A 17513-nucleotide genomic window follows, 5' to 3' on the forward strand; every position below is an offset into this window, starting at 1 on the left:
GCCGCCCCACGCACCCCCACGCAACCCCCCACGCACCCCTTGGTGAAAGTTCTCGGGCTACCATTGGCTGTGGCTGGGGGTGGATCCGGAACCTGTTCGCTGCGGAACCTTCGGCTCGCGGCTGCAGTTGGGCGGGGTGCGTCTTTGTGGCGTGGTTTCCGGGCGGCTCTCCTCCTTTGCAGGCAGCGCTGTGTTCCGAGCGGCAGGCAGCCATGGCCCCGCGAGTGTGGCGTCGGCGGACCCTGGAAAGGTGCCTGAGGGAGGTCGGTAAAGCTACCGACCGCCCGGAATGCTTCCTCACGTAAGTGCTCGGAGCCCGGGCTCTGGTGCGGCTCAGGACTCGCGTGGGCGTGGGCTGCGGGTCCCCGGCAAGTTCCGGAGTAGGGGGAAGGCAAAGGGAAGGGGAGCTCCCTTTTCTTCAGATTTCAGGTAGTTTACGCTCCCCTAGCCTATCACACTTTTTTAGATGGTTAAGAGCTGTGTAGTGTGGATCTCCCAGTCGTGTGCTGTTGAAATCAAGCTAACTGGGTTATTACTGTTTCGAGGCCTCAGTTGCCGCACCCCCCCCCCCCGCCAGACGCACCGGGTGGATTGCTCTTTTGTCCATGTGCTCCCAGAGCACCCAGTGCTTACTTACTCATCAGACTTAATTGCAAGTATTAACTTGTCGCTTATCTATCCACCCCACGACTTGAGCTTCTCGAGAGTTAAGGCTGTCTTTCGTCTCCCTTCCCAGCACGAGCTCGTGGTATTTTGTTGAAAGACTGTGAAAAGATCTAGGAAATTATGGCTCTCAGATTTATATTTGAAACCCGACCTTGAGGCTCACAGCAACTACAGCCATACACTCTCAGCATCTCAAATTTAGTATATCCAAAATGAACTGTTGGTTCTGTTTTCTCCCTGTCCTCTGCCCTCCCTGAGATCCTTTCCCCATGCTCACCACCTGCCTTCCCTATCACAGTGAGCAGCACCTCTGTCTTTCCAGTCCTTCAGACACGAAACTAAGCTACTTCCTTGATGTCTTCCTTTTTTCTCAGTTCTACATCCAGTTATTAGCAAATCCTGTCAGTTAGTTCTTCGAACTATACTATCCTGAATTTGACTATTTCTCACCATATTCACAGCTGTAATCCCAGCGCAGTTCTGCATCCTTTGCCCGGATGCCTGCATCAGCCTCCTGATCACCCTAATTTCATTCCTTTTCCTCGACAGGCCTTTTTTCCAAAGCATAAATTTAAATCATTTTGCTTCTCTGCTTAAAAACCTTCACTTCTAAAATGACAAACTCTTACGTCTGAGACCTTCACGATCTGTCTCCCACTCTCCTCTCTAACCTTCCCTTCTGTCTCCTTCACCGCACTCCAGCCAAGCTGGGCTTTCTGCTCCTCAAACTCAACAAGTGCGTTTCTGTCTTAGGAAATTTGTTCTTGCTGTTTCTTCTGCCTGGAGTACATGTTTCCACAGCTTTGTAAGACTGTCTCCTTATAAATAGGTATCATCTCAGATGTCACATCCTCAGCGAGGTATTCTCTGACCACTCTTACCAAAGCAAGTGTTGACCATGGGCTGACTGAATGGAGTGGCCTGTAATATAGCAGAGTTGAGAATTTAAGGTTAAGATTCACTCTCTATCTTTAGGCAAATAGATCTGTCATGGTTTCCCTGTCTAAAATCCAGACAGCAGATTCACAGATACTTGGTTGACACCTTTTACATACTAATTTGGTTCTTTGGCAGGATAATACACTGTTGGGGGTCAGAATCTATACATACTTAAAATTGACATTTCATGTGCAGCAACCTGGATGGACCTAGAGAATATTATGCTTGGTGAAGTCAGTCAGAGAGACAGAGAAAGACAAATACTGTGTGTTATCACTTACATGGTGGGATCTAAAAAGTAATACAAATGAATGTATATAGCAGAACAGAAACAGACTCACAGATATAGAAAACAAAATGGTAGTTACCAGTTGTGTGGGGGAGCAAGTTAGGGGTGTGGGATTAAGAAATACCAACTACTATGCATAAAATAGATAAACAACAAGAATATATTGTATAGCAGCGGAATTGTCTTGGCCATTATTTTGAAATAACTTTTAATGGAGTATAATCAGTAAAAATACTGAATCACTGAAACTAATATAATATTGTAAATCAGCCATACTTCAATTTTTTTAAAATTTGATTTTGCCCAAGAGTTGGGCTTTTTAAAAAAATTCTGAGTGCTGTGAAATTGTTACCTATAATTATAAATCTAATCTAATTCCTCCCTGCCCCCTTAATAGCATTCAAGATGAACTGGCATCAAAGTTTACTTCTTTAACAAAAGCACTTTATGACTTTAATAAAATACTAGAGAATGACAGGAAACGTGGAAGTCCTTTACAAAGACTGATGATAAATAATTTTGATGATGAGCAGATTTGGCAACAACTGGAATTGCAGAATGAACCAATTTTACAGTACTTCCAGAATGTAGTTAGTGAAACGATTAAAGATGAAGACATCAGTCTTCTCTCAGAGAATGAGGTGCAGGAGTGTGAAGAGGATGCCTCAGAGATGGAGGCCGGTGGCGAGGAGGACGTAGGACAAGATTTGGAAGAGGAGAAAGAGAAAGTGTCAGACCTGAGTGGTGATGATCCTGAAGAGGATGAGAGAGCTATAAGCTCAAGCAAATTGGATCTGAGGAAAAGCCCAGATTTCAGTGATGAGGACTCTGATCTTGACTTTGATATCAGCAAATTGGAACAGCAGAGCAAGGTGCAAAACAAAGTGCCTAGGAAACCAACAGAAAAGTCCATAGTAGATGATAAATTCTTCAAGCTCTCTGAAATGGAGAGCTTTTTAGAAAACATAGAAAAGGAAGAAGAACAAAAAGATGATGAAGAAGAGGAGGATATTGATTTTTTTGAAGATGTCGATTCCGATGAAGACGGAGGACTGTTTGGAAGTCAGGATCTTAAGGTAAAGTTTTGGGAGAGGACAGAGCATTCTTTCTGCCTCCTCAAATTAGATGGGGTTCTGTTTCTCCAGAAGAGGTTTAAAATACTTCAAAACTCACCAGGGCATAAGTGAAATATTTAGATCAGTTGAAAAAAAAAGACTGGAAAACTTAAACCAAAGCCATTGTTTCCTTATCACAGAATACTTGTTTTGTAGCTTCAGAACCACAGTCACACATGTTAGAGAGATTCAGAATTTTCCCTCAAACATGGATTTTCATCAAGCACTAGAAATAAGAGTGAAAGGAAGGCATTTGTATACTTTATTTAGGCAGGGATATTTTGGAAATAATTGTAGTTAGAAGATTTAGAGAGAAGAATATCATGCTCTATCTAATCAGTCATAAATCAATCTATACTGCCATTCAGTTTGTTGTGGTCTAATAGTTCTTAGGGTTTTATGGTAGCGTTTTTAGTTGCCAATTTCCCCTGTACAGTGTGCATACACAGTTATGCATGATTTAATGTATTTTTCTATCCTTGGTTTAAGGTCTTAAAAGTATTTATGTTTTAGTCAGGTAAAAGTTCCAGAAACCTGAAGTACAAAGATTTCTTTGATCCAGTTGAAAGTGATGAAGACATAGCAAGTGTCCATGATGATGGTGATGAACTGGCTTCAAGTGAAGAGGAAGAAATTGCTGAAGAAGGAGAAGAAAGCTTTTCTGAGATGTGAGTATTTTGAATCCTTTACACTGTAAGCTGGAGGTACCCAATCCTATTTGTGTACTCCTAGTTGTCAGCTGTGATTGTCCTAAGAACTGGGATTCTCTAAGATCAGAGAGTAGATTCTCTAAGATCAAAGAATCTCAGGATAGCCAGAGGAAAGTCTCCAAATTTGAAGGGACGTCAGAGATGATCTAGTGCAGGTAAGCGTCACTGGCACTAGCACGCAAACCCTTCTTACCAGGAGCTCTGATTTGTTTTTTTGTGTCAGTAAAAATACCCTGTTGTTACTTAGGTGAGATAAGTTTGTATTATAGATTGATGAAAAATTTGTTTTCTGTATTTTGAACACTTTGTTCTGTTTCACCTAAATAATTCCTTCTGTTCCTTAGTAACTGAACGACTTTAGAAGTTCTGAATATTTAATTGCGTTAAGTCTACAAAAGAAGAACTTTAATTACTAAGTTTGTTTCTTTTTGTTTTTCTAATGGAAAGTGGTGTGTTTCCTTTCATAAGTGTTTTGGTCTTACAGGGATGAAGATAATGACCTTGAAGAAAGTGGAGACGGTAAACAACATGAAGAAACCTTGAAAAGAGTGACATTTGCTTTGCCAGATGATGAGGAAACTGAAGATACAAATGTCTTAAATGTACAGAAAGACTCTGATGAAGTCAAATCCTCTTTTGAAATAAGACAGGAAAAGGTAATAATTAGGAATTTTAAGGGATTTTTTCATATGCTTAACATGACTGTGGAAATCACAGACTACTAACTAATCTACCCTGTTTTGTTTTTTGTGTTTTTTTTGGTGGAACACTTAACTGTCCTTAAAAAAAAAACCAAAACAAAAATCTTGCAGCCGCTTTCTGTAGCACACTGTATAGAGATAACCATGTGGGAAGCAACTAATTTGCAAAAATCAATGCTGCATTTCCCAGCCTGTGGCTTTCAATCTGGGGCCCATCTGTAAAACTTGTTTTTTTTCTTTCTCCGTGCTGTCTTTATATCTGGGGCATGTTTTTCCTAACTAGCTGTCCTGTGAGCCTCTCCTGGTAACTGTTTCACCTGCTCTTAAGGATACTGCCTACCTCAAATGGCTTCTGCGAGTTGCCAAGTAGCCAGAATTTTAACTAATACCATCTCAAACACATCTTCCAAAGTCGATAAAAATTATTTCCTTGTGACAATTTCGGACGAACAAAATGTTATTTGAAAATAATAGATACAGCCTGGCTCCAAACATTTGGCTTTTATCATTTAACTATCTTAAAATTAGATCACACAATTCGAAGTGAGACTAGGCAAATAACCAAAGATACCAAGGATATCAAAAGAATCATTTTAAAAAGAGAATCTGGGGGGACTTCCTTGGTGGTCCAGCAGTTAAGACTCCACAGTTCCACTGCAGGGGTCACGGGTTTGATCCCTGGTTGGGGAGCTAAGATCCCACATGCTGCATGGTGCGGCCAAAAAAAAAAGAGAATTTGAGTTAAATACATGATTGTCAGATTGTTCCCAGAAGAAAAAGTCTTAAGAAAAAAAAAAATTGAAAGAAAATATGAACTTTGTTCTTGAGTTAGTGTCCTTCCCTCCCCACACCCCTGCAAAAAAAAAAAGAGAAGCAGGTTTAGTTTTACTGGGGAATTATATCAAACCTTCAAGAAGTAGATAATTTAGTGCCGTTTGATTAGTTCCAACATATAAAGAGTAAAGCTTCCAGACTTTTCTTGTGAAGCTATTGTAACATGAATACCCAAACCTGACAAAGGTAACATTAAAACATGCACAGTCTCACTTATGAATATTGATGCAAAAATCCATAATAGCGCAATGAAAGAATAATGCTACCACAACCAAGTGGGTCTCATCTTGAATCAGGATTAGGAAATCTATGAATTTAATACTTGTTATAATAGGTTAAGGAGAAAAACCATATGGTCACCTCCATATATGTCAAAAATGACATTTAATAAAATTCAATATCCATTCCTAATTTTTTTTTTTTAACTTCTAGTGAAATACAAACACATCTAGCCAAAAGGTGCCATCATGCTTAATGGTAGAATTCTAGAAACATCCCTTTAAAATCAAGAATAAGACTATTCCCATTACCACTATTACTGTTTCCACTGTTACTTAAGATTCTTGTAGAAGTGTTATTTAGCCAGGACAACTACAAAAGAAAATGTTAAGAGGTGAGAAAAACTGAAGTGAAAGCATTAATATTTGCAGAGAATACTAGAAAAACCAAGCAGATGAATTGAAAAGCTATTAGGAAAAATAATTCAGTAAGGTAGCTGAAAAGGCTGGCATTTTATACACTGTGAAGTCATTATAGATGCTGCCTTTTTAGAAGTCAGAGATAATTTGGATTGTGGGTGTGGAGTCAGGAGGGTCAGGCTCCATCAAATATTGATTTTCTAATAAAAAATTACTTAGTCTTGGAATGCTCTAATAATTAAAATTGATAGTGACTTGTGAATAAATAGGTCGTTTGACTAGAACAGAGCCCAGAAATATACCCAAATGCTGCTGGGAGAAGTAAGTAAATTATAAACATGGCATTCCAAGTCAGTGGGGGAAAGAGGTCATCCACAGCTCCTCATCCCACCTCGGGACGGGAATAGGAGGTCACTACTGGCATCATTAAAAGATGGCAAGGACAAAACAGAATTGCGTTCAGGAACAGTACATTTCTTGCTCTCCCACTGTTAAAAATATTAGTTGCTTTTACTCAACTATAAGTCTGGTTTTCTTCCCTAAACATGTAGTAACTCTTTTTGTCTCTTAGATGAATGAAAAAATTGCATCTTTGGAAAAACAGTTGTTGGAAAAGAAACCTTGGCAACTCCAAGGGGAAGTGACAGCACAGAAGCGGCCCGAGAACAGCCTCCTAGAAGAGACCCTGCACTTCGACCACGCCATCCGTGTGGGTGCGTGCAGCCACCGGGCTCCTGCAGCTGTTCGTGTCTGTGCCTTTTCTGTGGTTTTCATAGATGTGGAGTAATATTTCTTTTCCCCAAACTTTTTATTTTAAAAACTTGTAAACATATAGAAAAGTTGAAAAAATAGTACAGTGGACATATGAATGCCATTCAGCTGGATTCAATAGTTAAGTTTTGGCCATATTTGCTTTCTCATTTGAAAGTAAGTAGTCAATATCATGACACTTTAGCCCTAAGTACTTTTATTTTTTTCTAAGAACTAAGACATTCCCCTGTACAGCCACAATACCATTAATCTACCCAAGAATTACTAATATACTAGTGATGCCTAATGTATAGTCCGTAATCAGTCCTGCTAGTGATCTGCCTACAGTGCCTGCTGTCATTGTCCAGTGATTCCAGCCAGAACCCTGATTATCTCGTTGCATTCTTTCTTGTACCCGTTAAGTCAAAATGAATTTCTATTTTATTTAGTGCTAGAGAATGGAAAAGAGGGGGCAAGTCCCCAGGTGCATGGGTTAAAAGTGTTAGCATTTGCTACCGTATGTATTTTGTAGTTTTGTGGTTCTCAAATTGCAGGGAGCATCAGAAAGACTAGTTAAAACACACAGAGGTATCCCTTTTTCTTCCTCACTTTCTGATTTAGGAGGTGTGGGGTGGGCCCAAGAATTCGCATTTCTAACACGTTCCCAGATGGGGGTGATGCTGCGGTTCAAGGACTACCCTTTTCGAACCACTGCTTAGTTTCTGTATACCTAATGAGTACATGTCCTGTTTCCTTTAGCACCTGTGATCACAGAGGAAACCACTTTTCAACTAGAAGATATCATTAAGCAGAGGATAAAAGATCAGGTCAGTAAGAATGAAATTTAACTTAATTCAAAATTCACTGAAATGTTTAGAAATATGTAAGAATATTTTGGGAGTAGGAATAACACTCTTTATTTTCATAGAGTATTTGTTCTATCACTTCTTCACTTAAAAGCCCTAAGTCTACACCAGAAGTGTCTTTGGCCTTTGTTGTGTGGGTCACTGCCGTCACACAACAAAGACGGGTGTCGTGCCTGAGGAGAATGGGGTGACCAAAGAGTTTTTGTTTAAAACTAGATCTTATTTTGTAAACTTAGAGTAAAACTTGGGTACATGACACGTACACCAAGAGATGGCTTTTTTTTTTCTTTTAATGTTTATTTATTTGGCCGCATCGGGTCTTAGTTGTGGCATGCAGGATCTAGTTCCCTAAACAGGGATTGAACCCAGGCCCTCTGCATTGGGAGCGAGGAGTCTTAACCACTGGACCACGAGGGAAGTCCCGAGATGGCTTTATAACATGTGTTTGTTTGTTTAAAATGGGAAGGGTTTGAAGGATGGGTACTGTATGCAGAAAATCTTTAAATTTGAAATGAAGCAAACTCTTGTCTTGACTGTTGAGCAAACCACGATGAGAAATAGTGGAGTTCAAGTTGGTAACCAGGAGACAGACGTATTTAAAACAAAAAAGGGTACTTGAGTGATGCCCTCTCTGCATAATACTTACTGTGACTTGAGTAGTCATTTCAAATGGTGAAAATGACTTCCTTTTTGCTGCTGTTTGCTTTTGCTCACTCTGGAAAGATAATCAACATTCCAATGGAAGATTCTTTTTTTTTTTTTTTTTTTTTTTTAATTTATTTATTTATTTATTTTTGGCTGTGTTGGGTCTTTGTTGCAGCGCACAGGCTTCTCACTGCGGTGGCTTCTCTTGTTGCAGAGCACGGGCTCTAGGCGTGCGGGCTTCAGTAGTTGTGGCACACAGGCTTAGTTGCTCTGTGGCATGTGGGTTCTTCCCAGACCAGGGATCGAACCCGTGTCCCCTGCATTGGCAGGCGGATTCTTTTTTTTTTTAATTTATTTTATTTTATTATTTATTTATTTATTTTTGGCTGCGTTGGGTCTTCGTTGCTGCACGCAGGTTTTCTCCAGTTGCGGCGAGCTGGGGTTACTCTTCATTGCGGTGGCTTCTCTTGTTGCGGAGCACAGGCTCTAAGCCCGTGGGCTTCAGTAGTTTGGGCGCGTGGGCTCAGTAGTTGTGGCTTGCAGACTCTAGAGTGTGGGCTCAGTAGTTGTGGCGCATGGGCTAAGTTGCTCCGCAGCATGTGGGATCTTCCCTGACCAGGGGTCGAACCTGTGTCCTGGCAGGCAGATTCTTAACCACTGCACCACCAGGGAAGTCCGTCCAGAGGAAGATTCTTAAGGGAGCCTAGAAAGAAGTTACAGATTTTATCTGTCAATTTTTGTTATGTGTGTCTTTCATATTTTAGGCTTGGGATGATGTCGTACGTAAAGAAAAACCTAAAGAGGATGCATATGAGTATAAAAAGCGTTTAACACTGGACCATGAGAAGAGTAAGTTGAGCCTTGCTGAAATTTATGAACAGGAGTACATCAAACTCAACCAGGTAAGGATGCTGCTAAGGCAAAGCCGTTGTCTTTCAAGGAGGAGAGGTGGAGAACCACCTCTGCAGGTTCTGCCTGCTCGTCAAAATGTGTGAAATACCGAAGTCTTGAACTTTGGGGTCACCTTGTTTAGTGTGAGACAGAGCATGCTAGGAATAGAGGGGATGTAGTGTTCCCACTGAGTGTCAGGGGCAGAGGGGATTTGTTTTGCAGTTACTCATTGGTCACCTGATACTTTCACAGCTCATTATTTTTATTTTTATTTTTTTTAAACATCTTTATTGAAGTAAAATTGCCTTACAATGGTGTGTTAGCTTCTGCTTTATAACAAAGTGAATCAGTTATACATATACAATATGTTCCCATTTCTCTTCCCTCTTGCATCTCCCTCCCTCCCACCCTCCCCATCCCACCCCTCTAGGTGGTCACAAAGCACAGAGCTGATCTCCCTGTGCTATGCAGCTGCTTCCACTAGCTATCTATTTTATGTTTGGTAGTGTATATATGTCCATGACACTCTCTCACTTTGTCACATCTCACCCATCCCCCTCCCCATATCCTCAAGTCCATTCTCTAGTAGGTCTGTGTCTTTATTCCTATCTTGCCACTAGGTTCTTCATGGCCTTTTTTTTTTTTTTTTCCTTAGATTCCGTATATATGTGTTAGCATACTGTATTTGTTTTTCTCTTTCTGACTTACTTCACTCTGTATGACAGACTCTAACTCCATCCACCTCATTACAAATACCTCCATTTCATTTCTTTTTATGGCTGAGTAATATTCCACTGTATATATGTGCCACATCTTCTTTATCCATTCATCTGTCGATGGACATTTAGGTTGCTTCCGTGTCCTGGCTATTGTAAATAGAGCTGCAATGAACATTCACAGCTCATTATTAACTTTCCAGCAATTATGCTACAATTTAAAAACCATTTTTTATTTGTGCTTTAGAAGTTGTTGATAAATTTTATAAGATTATTTGTGAATTCCTTCGTGTATTTAGGTCTGGTGAGTTTTTGGTTGTTGTTTCTTTTTACTTAGAGTGTTAAAAAAATACTTATAGTTAAATAGGACAAAGTCATATTTCCAAAAATGTTGTATTCCCAGTATAACAAATTGAATTATTCCTTCACATTTGATTTCCTGGGAATGTGGTCAGTATGTGCCTGGGGATGAGGTGGCATTTTTATTCTGCAAGAGCATTTAAGATTCCATCCAGATTTTGTTAATTAATGCCACTTAGGCAGCACCAGCAGATAGGGCCCTAATGCCACTGTGAAGCTGAAGAACTGGAAGGATTGGAATTAAAATTTTTCCCCGCTGCCTTGCCACCCAAGGTGGTAGTTGAAGGGAGATGTGTACAACCTCAGTCAATGCTTAGTGAAAATCCAGCTACTATGAGGAGATTCAGTAAATACAGAAAGTATTTGGTAACCATGAGAGGTAAAAATGAAATTATGTAGCTCGTATCAGGTCTTTAAATGATAGTTTTATTTCTGTCTTGGACATCAGCAGCCAGTTCACAAGTTTTTGAGTGTGGACTCAATTTAGGCTAATCCTAGACTCATTCATTCCATTAAGAGTTAGTCTGGCAAGGATGATCTGAATTTCCTGAAGTTTGGCAGCTGCCCTGGAGGGAATAAGCAGAGTGCTGATAAACAGCATGTGAATGAACCTTAACCCTTAGATCTGTGTGTGTCAGGAAGATGCTGGATGTCAGATGCATTATTTCACAGATATAACCTGGGATGAGGGCAAAGGACATGGTTAGGATTTTAAAACGTGTTAAGTTTTTTTTTTTTAAATGGGCATGAAGTTGAGTTTTTAAAAATTATTTATTTATTTATGGCTGTGTTGGGTCTTCATTTTTGTGCGAGGGCTTTCTCCAGTTGCGGCAAGTGGGGACCACTCTTCATCACGGTGCGCGGGCCTCTCACTATCGTGGCCTCTCTTGTTGCGGAGCACAGGCTCCAGACGCGCAGGCTCAGTAGTTGTGGCTCATGGGCCTAGTTGCTCCGCGGCATGTGGGATCTTCCCAGACCAGGGCTCGAACCCGTGTCCCCTGCATTGGCAGGCAGATTCTCAACCACTGCGCCACCAAGGAAGCCCCTGTGTTAAGTTTAAGGAGTAAAAAGCAGTAGTATGTGCTTGGACATGGCTGGAAGGGGGCACTGACAGACACTGGACACACAGACCTGGGTGTGTCTCTGGCATTAGGGTAACCGGGGTAAAGAGCCAGTTGCTTCCCAGTGGTGAGTGGTAGTGGTGGTAGTGGTTTTTCATGGGTTCATCAATAAGTAACCAAACAAAAAATTTTGGCCTCTTAGAATAGCATTTTGGGCATGGGGAAAGAGAAGTATGAAATTTACCTTTTCTTAGTGGATTGAAAACTGCTGTCAATTTTTTCCAGTGTGATTTAATCAGAAAAAATCTTTAACAAATTACATATACATTTGTCCCTGCAATCCAAATGAATACTTGGATAATTTTACAAAATCTTCATTAACTCCTTAGTTTTGTTTTTTGCTTTGTTTCTTGTTTTTAATTGAGTTGTGATTCACATAACAAATTAACCATTTTAAAGAGAGCAGTTCAGGGGCATTCATGGTGTCGTGCCACCACTACCTGTATCTAATTCAAAAACATTTTCATCGCCCCAAAATGAAACCCCACACCCACTAAGCAGTTACTCCCGGTTACTCAGTCACCCCGCCCCTGACAGCCACCGATCTGCATTCAGTCTCTGTGGATTTACTTACTCTAGATATTTCATATAAATGGAGTCATACAACATGTGACCTTTTGTGTCTGATGCCTTTCATTGAGCTTAATGTTTCAGGATTGTGACGTGTCTGTAATTTATCCCCTTTTTTATAGCTGAATAGTGTTCTGTTGTGTGTGTACCACGATTTACTGATGCAGTCACCGGTTGATGAGCATTTGGGCTGTTTCTGCCTTTTGTGAATAATGCAGCCATGGACATGTGTGTCCATGTACTTGTTTGAGTATCTGCTTTAATTCCCTTGGGCATATACCTAAAAGTGGAATTGCTGCTCCTATGGTGATTCTCTGTTTAACTTTTGGAGGCACTGCCAGACTCGTTTCCACTGTGCCTGCACCATTTTACATTCCCACCAGCACTGCCTAAGGGTTCCGGTCCGTCCGCAACCTGGACAATACTTGTTATTTTCTGTTTTGTTTCTTTTTAAATAGCCATCCTAGTGGGAGTAGTTTAGTTACTGACAGAAGTAAACATCAAGGGAACTAAATTGTACGTTCTAAATGTTAGTGGTATGGTTGCGACAGCTTCTCAAGTGCACGTCATGTTTCTTCTTGGGTGGGTGCTAGCGCCGCCCTGGTATTGGTGACTTCGATCTTGCCTTGGAATGTTTCTTTGGAGCTGAAGCCTGGCGACGAGAAACTGGTGATACTCTTATCGGCCTTGAGTGTTTTGTCCTGTGATACCTGTGATGCTGCTTAGTCTGATAATGTTGAACTTATTTCCTAAGCAAAAAACAGCAGAGGAAGAAAATCCAGAGCACGTAGAAATTCAGAAGATGATGGATTCCCTCTTCTTAAAATTGGATGCCCTCTCAAACTTCCATTTCATCCCTAAGCCGGTAAGTGTGTTTACATCTCAGTGAACAGGCAGAGCAGATGTGATTCCTCTTTGAGTTTTTGTGAGACTCGTGCTTTATTTGGTTTCAGGATACAAACCTGCAGGAATTCCCCATAAATTACAGGCAGGGCCTCCCATGAGGAAGGCTCGTGTCTGGTCCCATGACAGTTCTGGCTCCGCCCTGCTGGTCCCTGCCAGACCCTTGGCCTTAGCCACAGGGTCTCCTCATTTCCCACCCTTCTTCCTTGTCTGGTCTCTGGTTGCTTGTGTGATGGTCTTGGGAGCGGGTGTGGTGTCTGTCCCTGGCGTTTACTGAGCACCTGCCACCTGTCAGATCAGGTCCGTCATGTCCACTAACTCTTAACCCACAGAACCTGAGGCAGATACTACTCCTTCCAGTTTGCAGATGCGGACACCGAGGCTTCGGGGTGGGGGGTGAGCCCTAACTCCTGGGCCCTTGCTCCCCCCGCTGCGTGCTGTTCCCCCTCTGCCTCTGCGACCCCCGCCCAGACAGCTCAGCGCTCATCTGCTCCTCAGCTCCCTCCTGCTCACCAGCTTCTGCGAGCCTGCAAAACGTGCTGCACCAGCCTTCTGGCACTTGCTCACCCGTTGCCCCCTGGGGTCACTTGTGTCGTCTGGAAGTGGGATGTCGAGCGTCAAGGGCTAGTCCAGAGTCAGAGACCCGAGTCTGTCTGCCCCTCAGTGGCTTCGTGATGTAGGCAAATTGCCTAACGTTCTGTCTGTACAGAGGAGGTGGTAACCTCCGAGGTCCTTTCCGATCCTTTGATGGTCAGGTAACTTTTCCTGTGTGAGTATTTGGTCATCACCTGCTTCTTTGTTTTTGTTTAATCTTGGTGTCCTTTACATGATGGTACGTTTTTGGTGGTGGGGCCCATCTTGAGAGTCTCAGAGTGCTTGGTCTGACCGTGTATAGTGAGCAGGTGAAGAGAGGAGAGGGATGTCTCCACCTTCTCGGCCAGCAGGTCCTGCTGTGGAGAGGTCTTACTCATGTGGAGAATGCGATCCCTTCCCTCCTTACAAGGCCCCGTGGGACGTGACTCCTTCCCATCCCTCTGGTCCCCGTGGTTTGCTCCCCGGCCACCCTGGTCTCCTTCCTTCCCTCCAGGCCCTTCCCTCCGGGCTCTTCCATCTGTAGGGTCTCAGGTTTGACACCTCCTCTTCCCGCATCTGTCTCTGCCCTTCTCCCTCATAGCCCCGTGGCACAGGTGCGCTCATTGGTGGATGGTTCATTGCTCACTACTCGTCTTCAAGCCCCACAGTTGTGTTTTTTTTGCGGCTGTGTTCGTCACACCAGCCTGGAGCCGGCTATGGGGAAGTCCTCAGACATCCCTTGGAATCTTGGGCCACAGTATAAAAGCCTTTCTTATTTTTTTCCTTGTCAGAAATGTCATTTCTGGTCTGGCTTCCTCTTGATATTGCTTTTTTCGTATTCAGGTTGGTATTTCACAAGCCATCTCCGTGACTGTTAACCAGTCATCAGTCTCTGTTATTTTTTGGGTTGTCTCCATTTTCTCCATATTTCTCTTTAAATTGTGGAATGGAACACAGCGCTCCTAATAAGTAAATGAACAGCGGTCCAGGGGAGGAGATGATTTCTTTCACACTCTCACATTCTCCTCTTATTTAGAGTCCAGGACCCTTTCGTCTTCAGGGCTTGTTTTTGTTCCTTATGAAGGATCCTGGGGTGCATATCTGCCGAGTTAACTGGAACGTGGGCAGGACTGTGATGGGAAAGTGAGCTTGTGAGGCGGGCAGCGCTGTGCTTTGGGACAGAGCCCGGTCTCCTGGGGCTCAGTCTTGTGTTCGCTCAGGACACCTACTCTTTCCCACTTCATCCTTTACTCCGCTGCGGACCCCGTTGCCCCCGCATCGAGATGAGCAGGACTAGTGTACAGAGCAGTAGTGTAAGTCTTCCATGACACCGTGAGTGGGATGCAACCATGGTAATTTCTGAATCCCGTGGGCAGTTCTTTCAAGAATAAAAAAAAAACTAAACGACAAACAAATGGCCCTTCAGTTAGTGTTGTATTCTTTCCTCCTGTTTTTATAATTTGTAGGTTGTGTTTATTTCAGTACTGTCTTCATTTTCCAAAACAACTTAGTATCATTTCATATTTCTCTTTATAACATCTGTTTTTAGTTGCTGGAACATGTTGTTCTGATAAGCACCTTTCCTAGCAGCTCTTTCCATGTATTTCTTATAGTGAGCTTTATTTCCTATAACCAAAGGCAAGATAACACTTACAGACACCAATAGATTCTGTTAAATGGTGGATAGGATTGTTTGAGAATATACACCTACATGGCAGGTGGAAATAATTTACTAACAGATGAAAGAACGTGTGTTTGAATATGGCAGACGTGTCCTGCAAAAGTATAGAAATAATCTCCATGAAGTATTGTATGTATTACACTTCAGTAGGTTCACAATTTAAATATTTTATGTGAGGACCACTTCTGACTTCCTGTTAAGTGTGTTGTCTCTTTTCTAGCCTGTTCCAGAGATTAAAGTTGTGTCGAATCTGCCAGCCGTCACCATGGAGGAGGTCGCCCCAGTGAGTGTCAGCGATGCAGCACTCCTGGCCCCAGAGGAAGTCAAGGTGAGAAGACAGTGTTGAAGCTTTAAATATCTGTTTATAAGTTGGTCGTTTATAGTCAGATCTCCATTTAAGCTTGAGCTTGTAGTCTTTATTCTAACATATCTCAGCAGTTTCCAAGTATAATCAAATTAATAATATAGAATATTCAAATATGAGTCTTCTGTAATCAGGTATTATTATGAGATACAGATTGAGAAATATTATAAAACTAATTGTAAATATCCAACATCAGTATCTTGTTATAATTCAGTTTGAATATTAGAAGTTTGAGGTTAATTAGATGTTAGCTTAGGTGTTAGGTTTAAAACAAACTGCATATATTTAGCAATCCTTTGATATTAATCAGCATTTCCCCCTTTGTGTTGTATCCATGTAATGCTTATCAGTAACAGCATTTGGATCTTGGAAGGAGTTGGACATACCACATGCAGGCTGTCCCTGCCTTGTGAGCATGGGAGCTCTCGCCTTGCACAGTAATGGTGGCTTCTGCCGGGGCCTCGGCCTCCTGGCGCCTGGCAGCACGGCCCTCCTTTTTTGTGCTCATTTGCTTTGCTCCGCCCACACTCACCCCTTCACAGCCTCTGCCACCTCTGCTAGGCTGGGCTGGCAGCAGAAGAGAAAAGGGAGGAAATGGACCCTCACCAGCTAGGTTTCCTGCCGTCAGCCCCCCATGGCTGCCAGCAGCTCAGAGCTGGGCTGCTGCGGGCAGGTCACTGCAGCCCCGGCTGGGGTCTCCGTGCTTCTCCAGGAGGGACAGCCTGACGCTCCTGCTCTCCAGGCTGCCTTTGTGAAGGAGTGTTGGGACTGAACTGTCGCCGTCAGAGAACGCAGCCTGGGTCTTAGAGAGCTGAGTGACCAGAGCCCTTCAGAGTGTAGGCGGGGATGCTCTCCTTCTCACACTCGGCCGTTGGTGTACAGCCCATCATCCACATTCCGTGGAGTTGCTTCTCTTCTAATTTCCTGAGTTGTTAGGTTAGATTAATGAGTGTGTTTATGGTTGTTTTTCAATAGGAGAAAAATAAAGCTGGTGATACAAAAACAGCTGCTGAGAAAACAGCTACAGACAAGAAACGAGAAAGGAGGAAAAAGAAATATCAAAAGCATTTGAAAATAAAGGAGAAAGAAAAGCGGAGAAGACTTCTTGAAAAGAGCAACCCAGACCGAGCAGGGAAATACACCAAAGCAGTAGCTTCCGAGAAGTTAAAACAGCTGACCAAGACAGGCAAAGCTTCACTGTTAAAGGTGAGGATGGGGCAGGAAAGCTGCTGGAGCGGGAAGGGGGAGCGGATGGCAAGCTTTAGGTGATCTGGGTGGCGGAGTAACCGAGCCAGCCACTGCTGCCTACCTGCGGAGGGGAGGGGACGGGAGAGGCCGTGGGGACTGGCTGGGTTTCTAATGCAGGGTCCTCACGGTCACCTGACATTGTGAGACCATTGTTGCAGCGTAAAATGTATATAATATCTCTGCACTAACTGGCGTAAGTTTTCATAATCTTGTCTAGTTCTTTTTTATATTTATACTTTGATGCCCTGTTCTAATCATTTGGTTTTTTTCGTCTTTAAGCACACATCTTACAACATGAACTTGTATTATTTTTAATTGCAGGATGAAGGTAAAGACAAAGCCTTAAAATCATCACAAGCATTCTTCTCTAAATTACAAGATCAAGTAAAAATGCAAATAAATGATGCAAAGAGAACAGAGAAGAAAAAGGAGAAAAAACAGGATATTTCTGTTCATAAATTAAAGCTGTAATAGATTTTGCATATAATGTAAATAGTAACATGTAAGCTTATATTCTGTCATTGTTCTGTTTTGTAATAAAATTTTGGAGAACTTTTCTTTGCATGGACGGCAGATGTTTGAGAAGAGCAAGCCTTCATCTGGGTATGTGGCGAGACCTCTCTTCCCAGACCCTCCCCACAGTGTGCCCACCCCAGGCCCGGCCGGTGAGGGAGTGGGCCTGCAGGCTGGGAACCCCATCACAGCCAGCTGTCCACAGCGGAGGTCCTCACGTGTCTTCAAGAGGCCTTGATTTTCTTCTCCCACTGCCCTGTCATCCTTTCACAGAACAGTGGGATTTCCATGTGTGTGCCTTACATTCTTCCCCTTAGGAAGTGATCTCATGTCATGTGAGAGGAGGTGAGCTTGCTGGGAGGACAGACTGGCGGTCCTCGGAGCCTTCCACAACCACCGGGTGCTCCCTGTCTCAACCTC

The 17513-nt window shown here is 42.6% G+C and overlaps 1 protein-coding gene across 1 annotated transcript; it reads left to right on the top strand.

Annotated features, from left to right (window-relative positions):
- The first annotated feature begins 162 nt into the window (after window positions 1-162).
- On the top strand, window positions 163-17127 carry MPHOSPH10 (M-phase phosphoprotein 10). Its single transcript, XM_059912291.1, has 11 exons — window positions 163-301; window positions 2292-2970; window positions 3523-3677; window positions 4204-4375; window positions 6464-6605; window positions 7402-7469; window positions 8918-9055; window positions 12566-12676; window positions 15189-15296; window positions 16308-16538; window positions 16902-17127. Exons 1-11 carry the CDS (start codon window positions 213-215, stop codon window positions 17049-17051), a joined length of 2043 nt encoding a protein of 680 aa, XP_059768274.1. The 5' UTR covers window positions 163-212; the 3' UTR covers window positions 17052-17127.
- The last annotated feature ends 386 nt before the right edge of the window (window positions 17128-17513 follow it).

This window comes from Balaenoptera ricei, chromosome 2, assembly GCF_028023285.1.
Source record: "Balaenoptera ricei isolate mBalRic1 chromosome 2, mBalRic1.hap2, whole genome shotgun sequence".
In the NCBI taxonomy this organism is placed as follows: domain Eukaryota; kingdom Metazoa; phylum Chordata; class Mammalia; order Artiodactyla; family Balaenopteridae; genus Balaenoptera; species Balaenoptera ricei.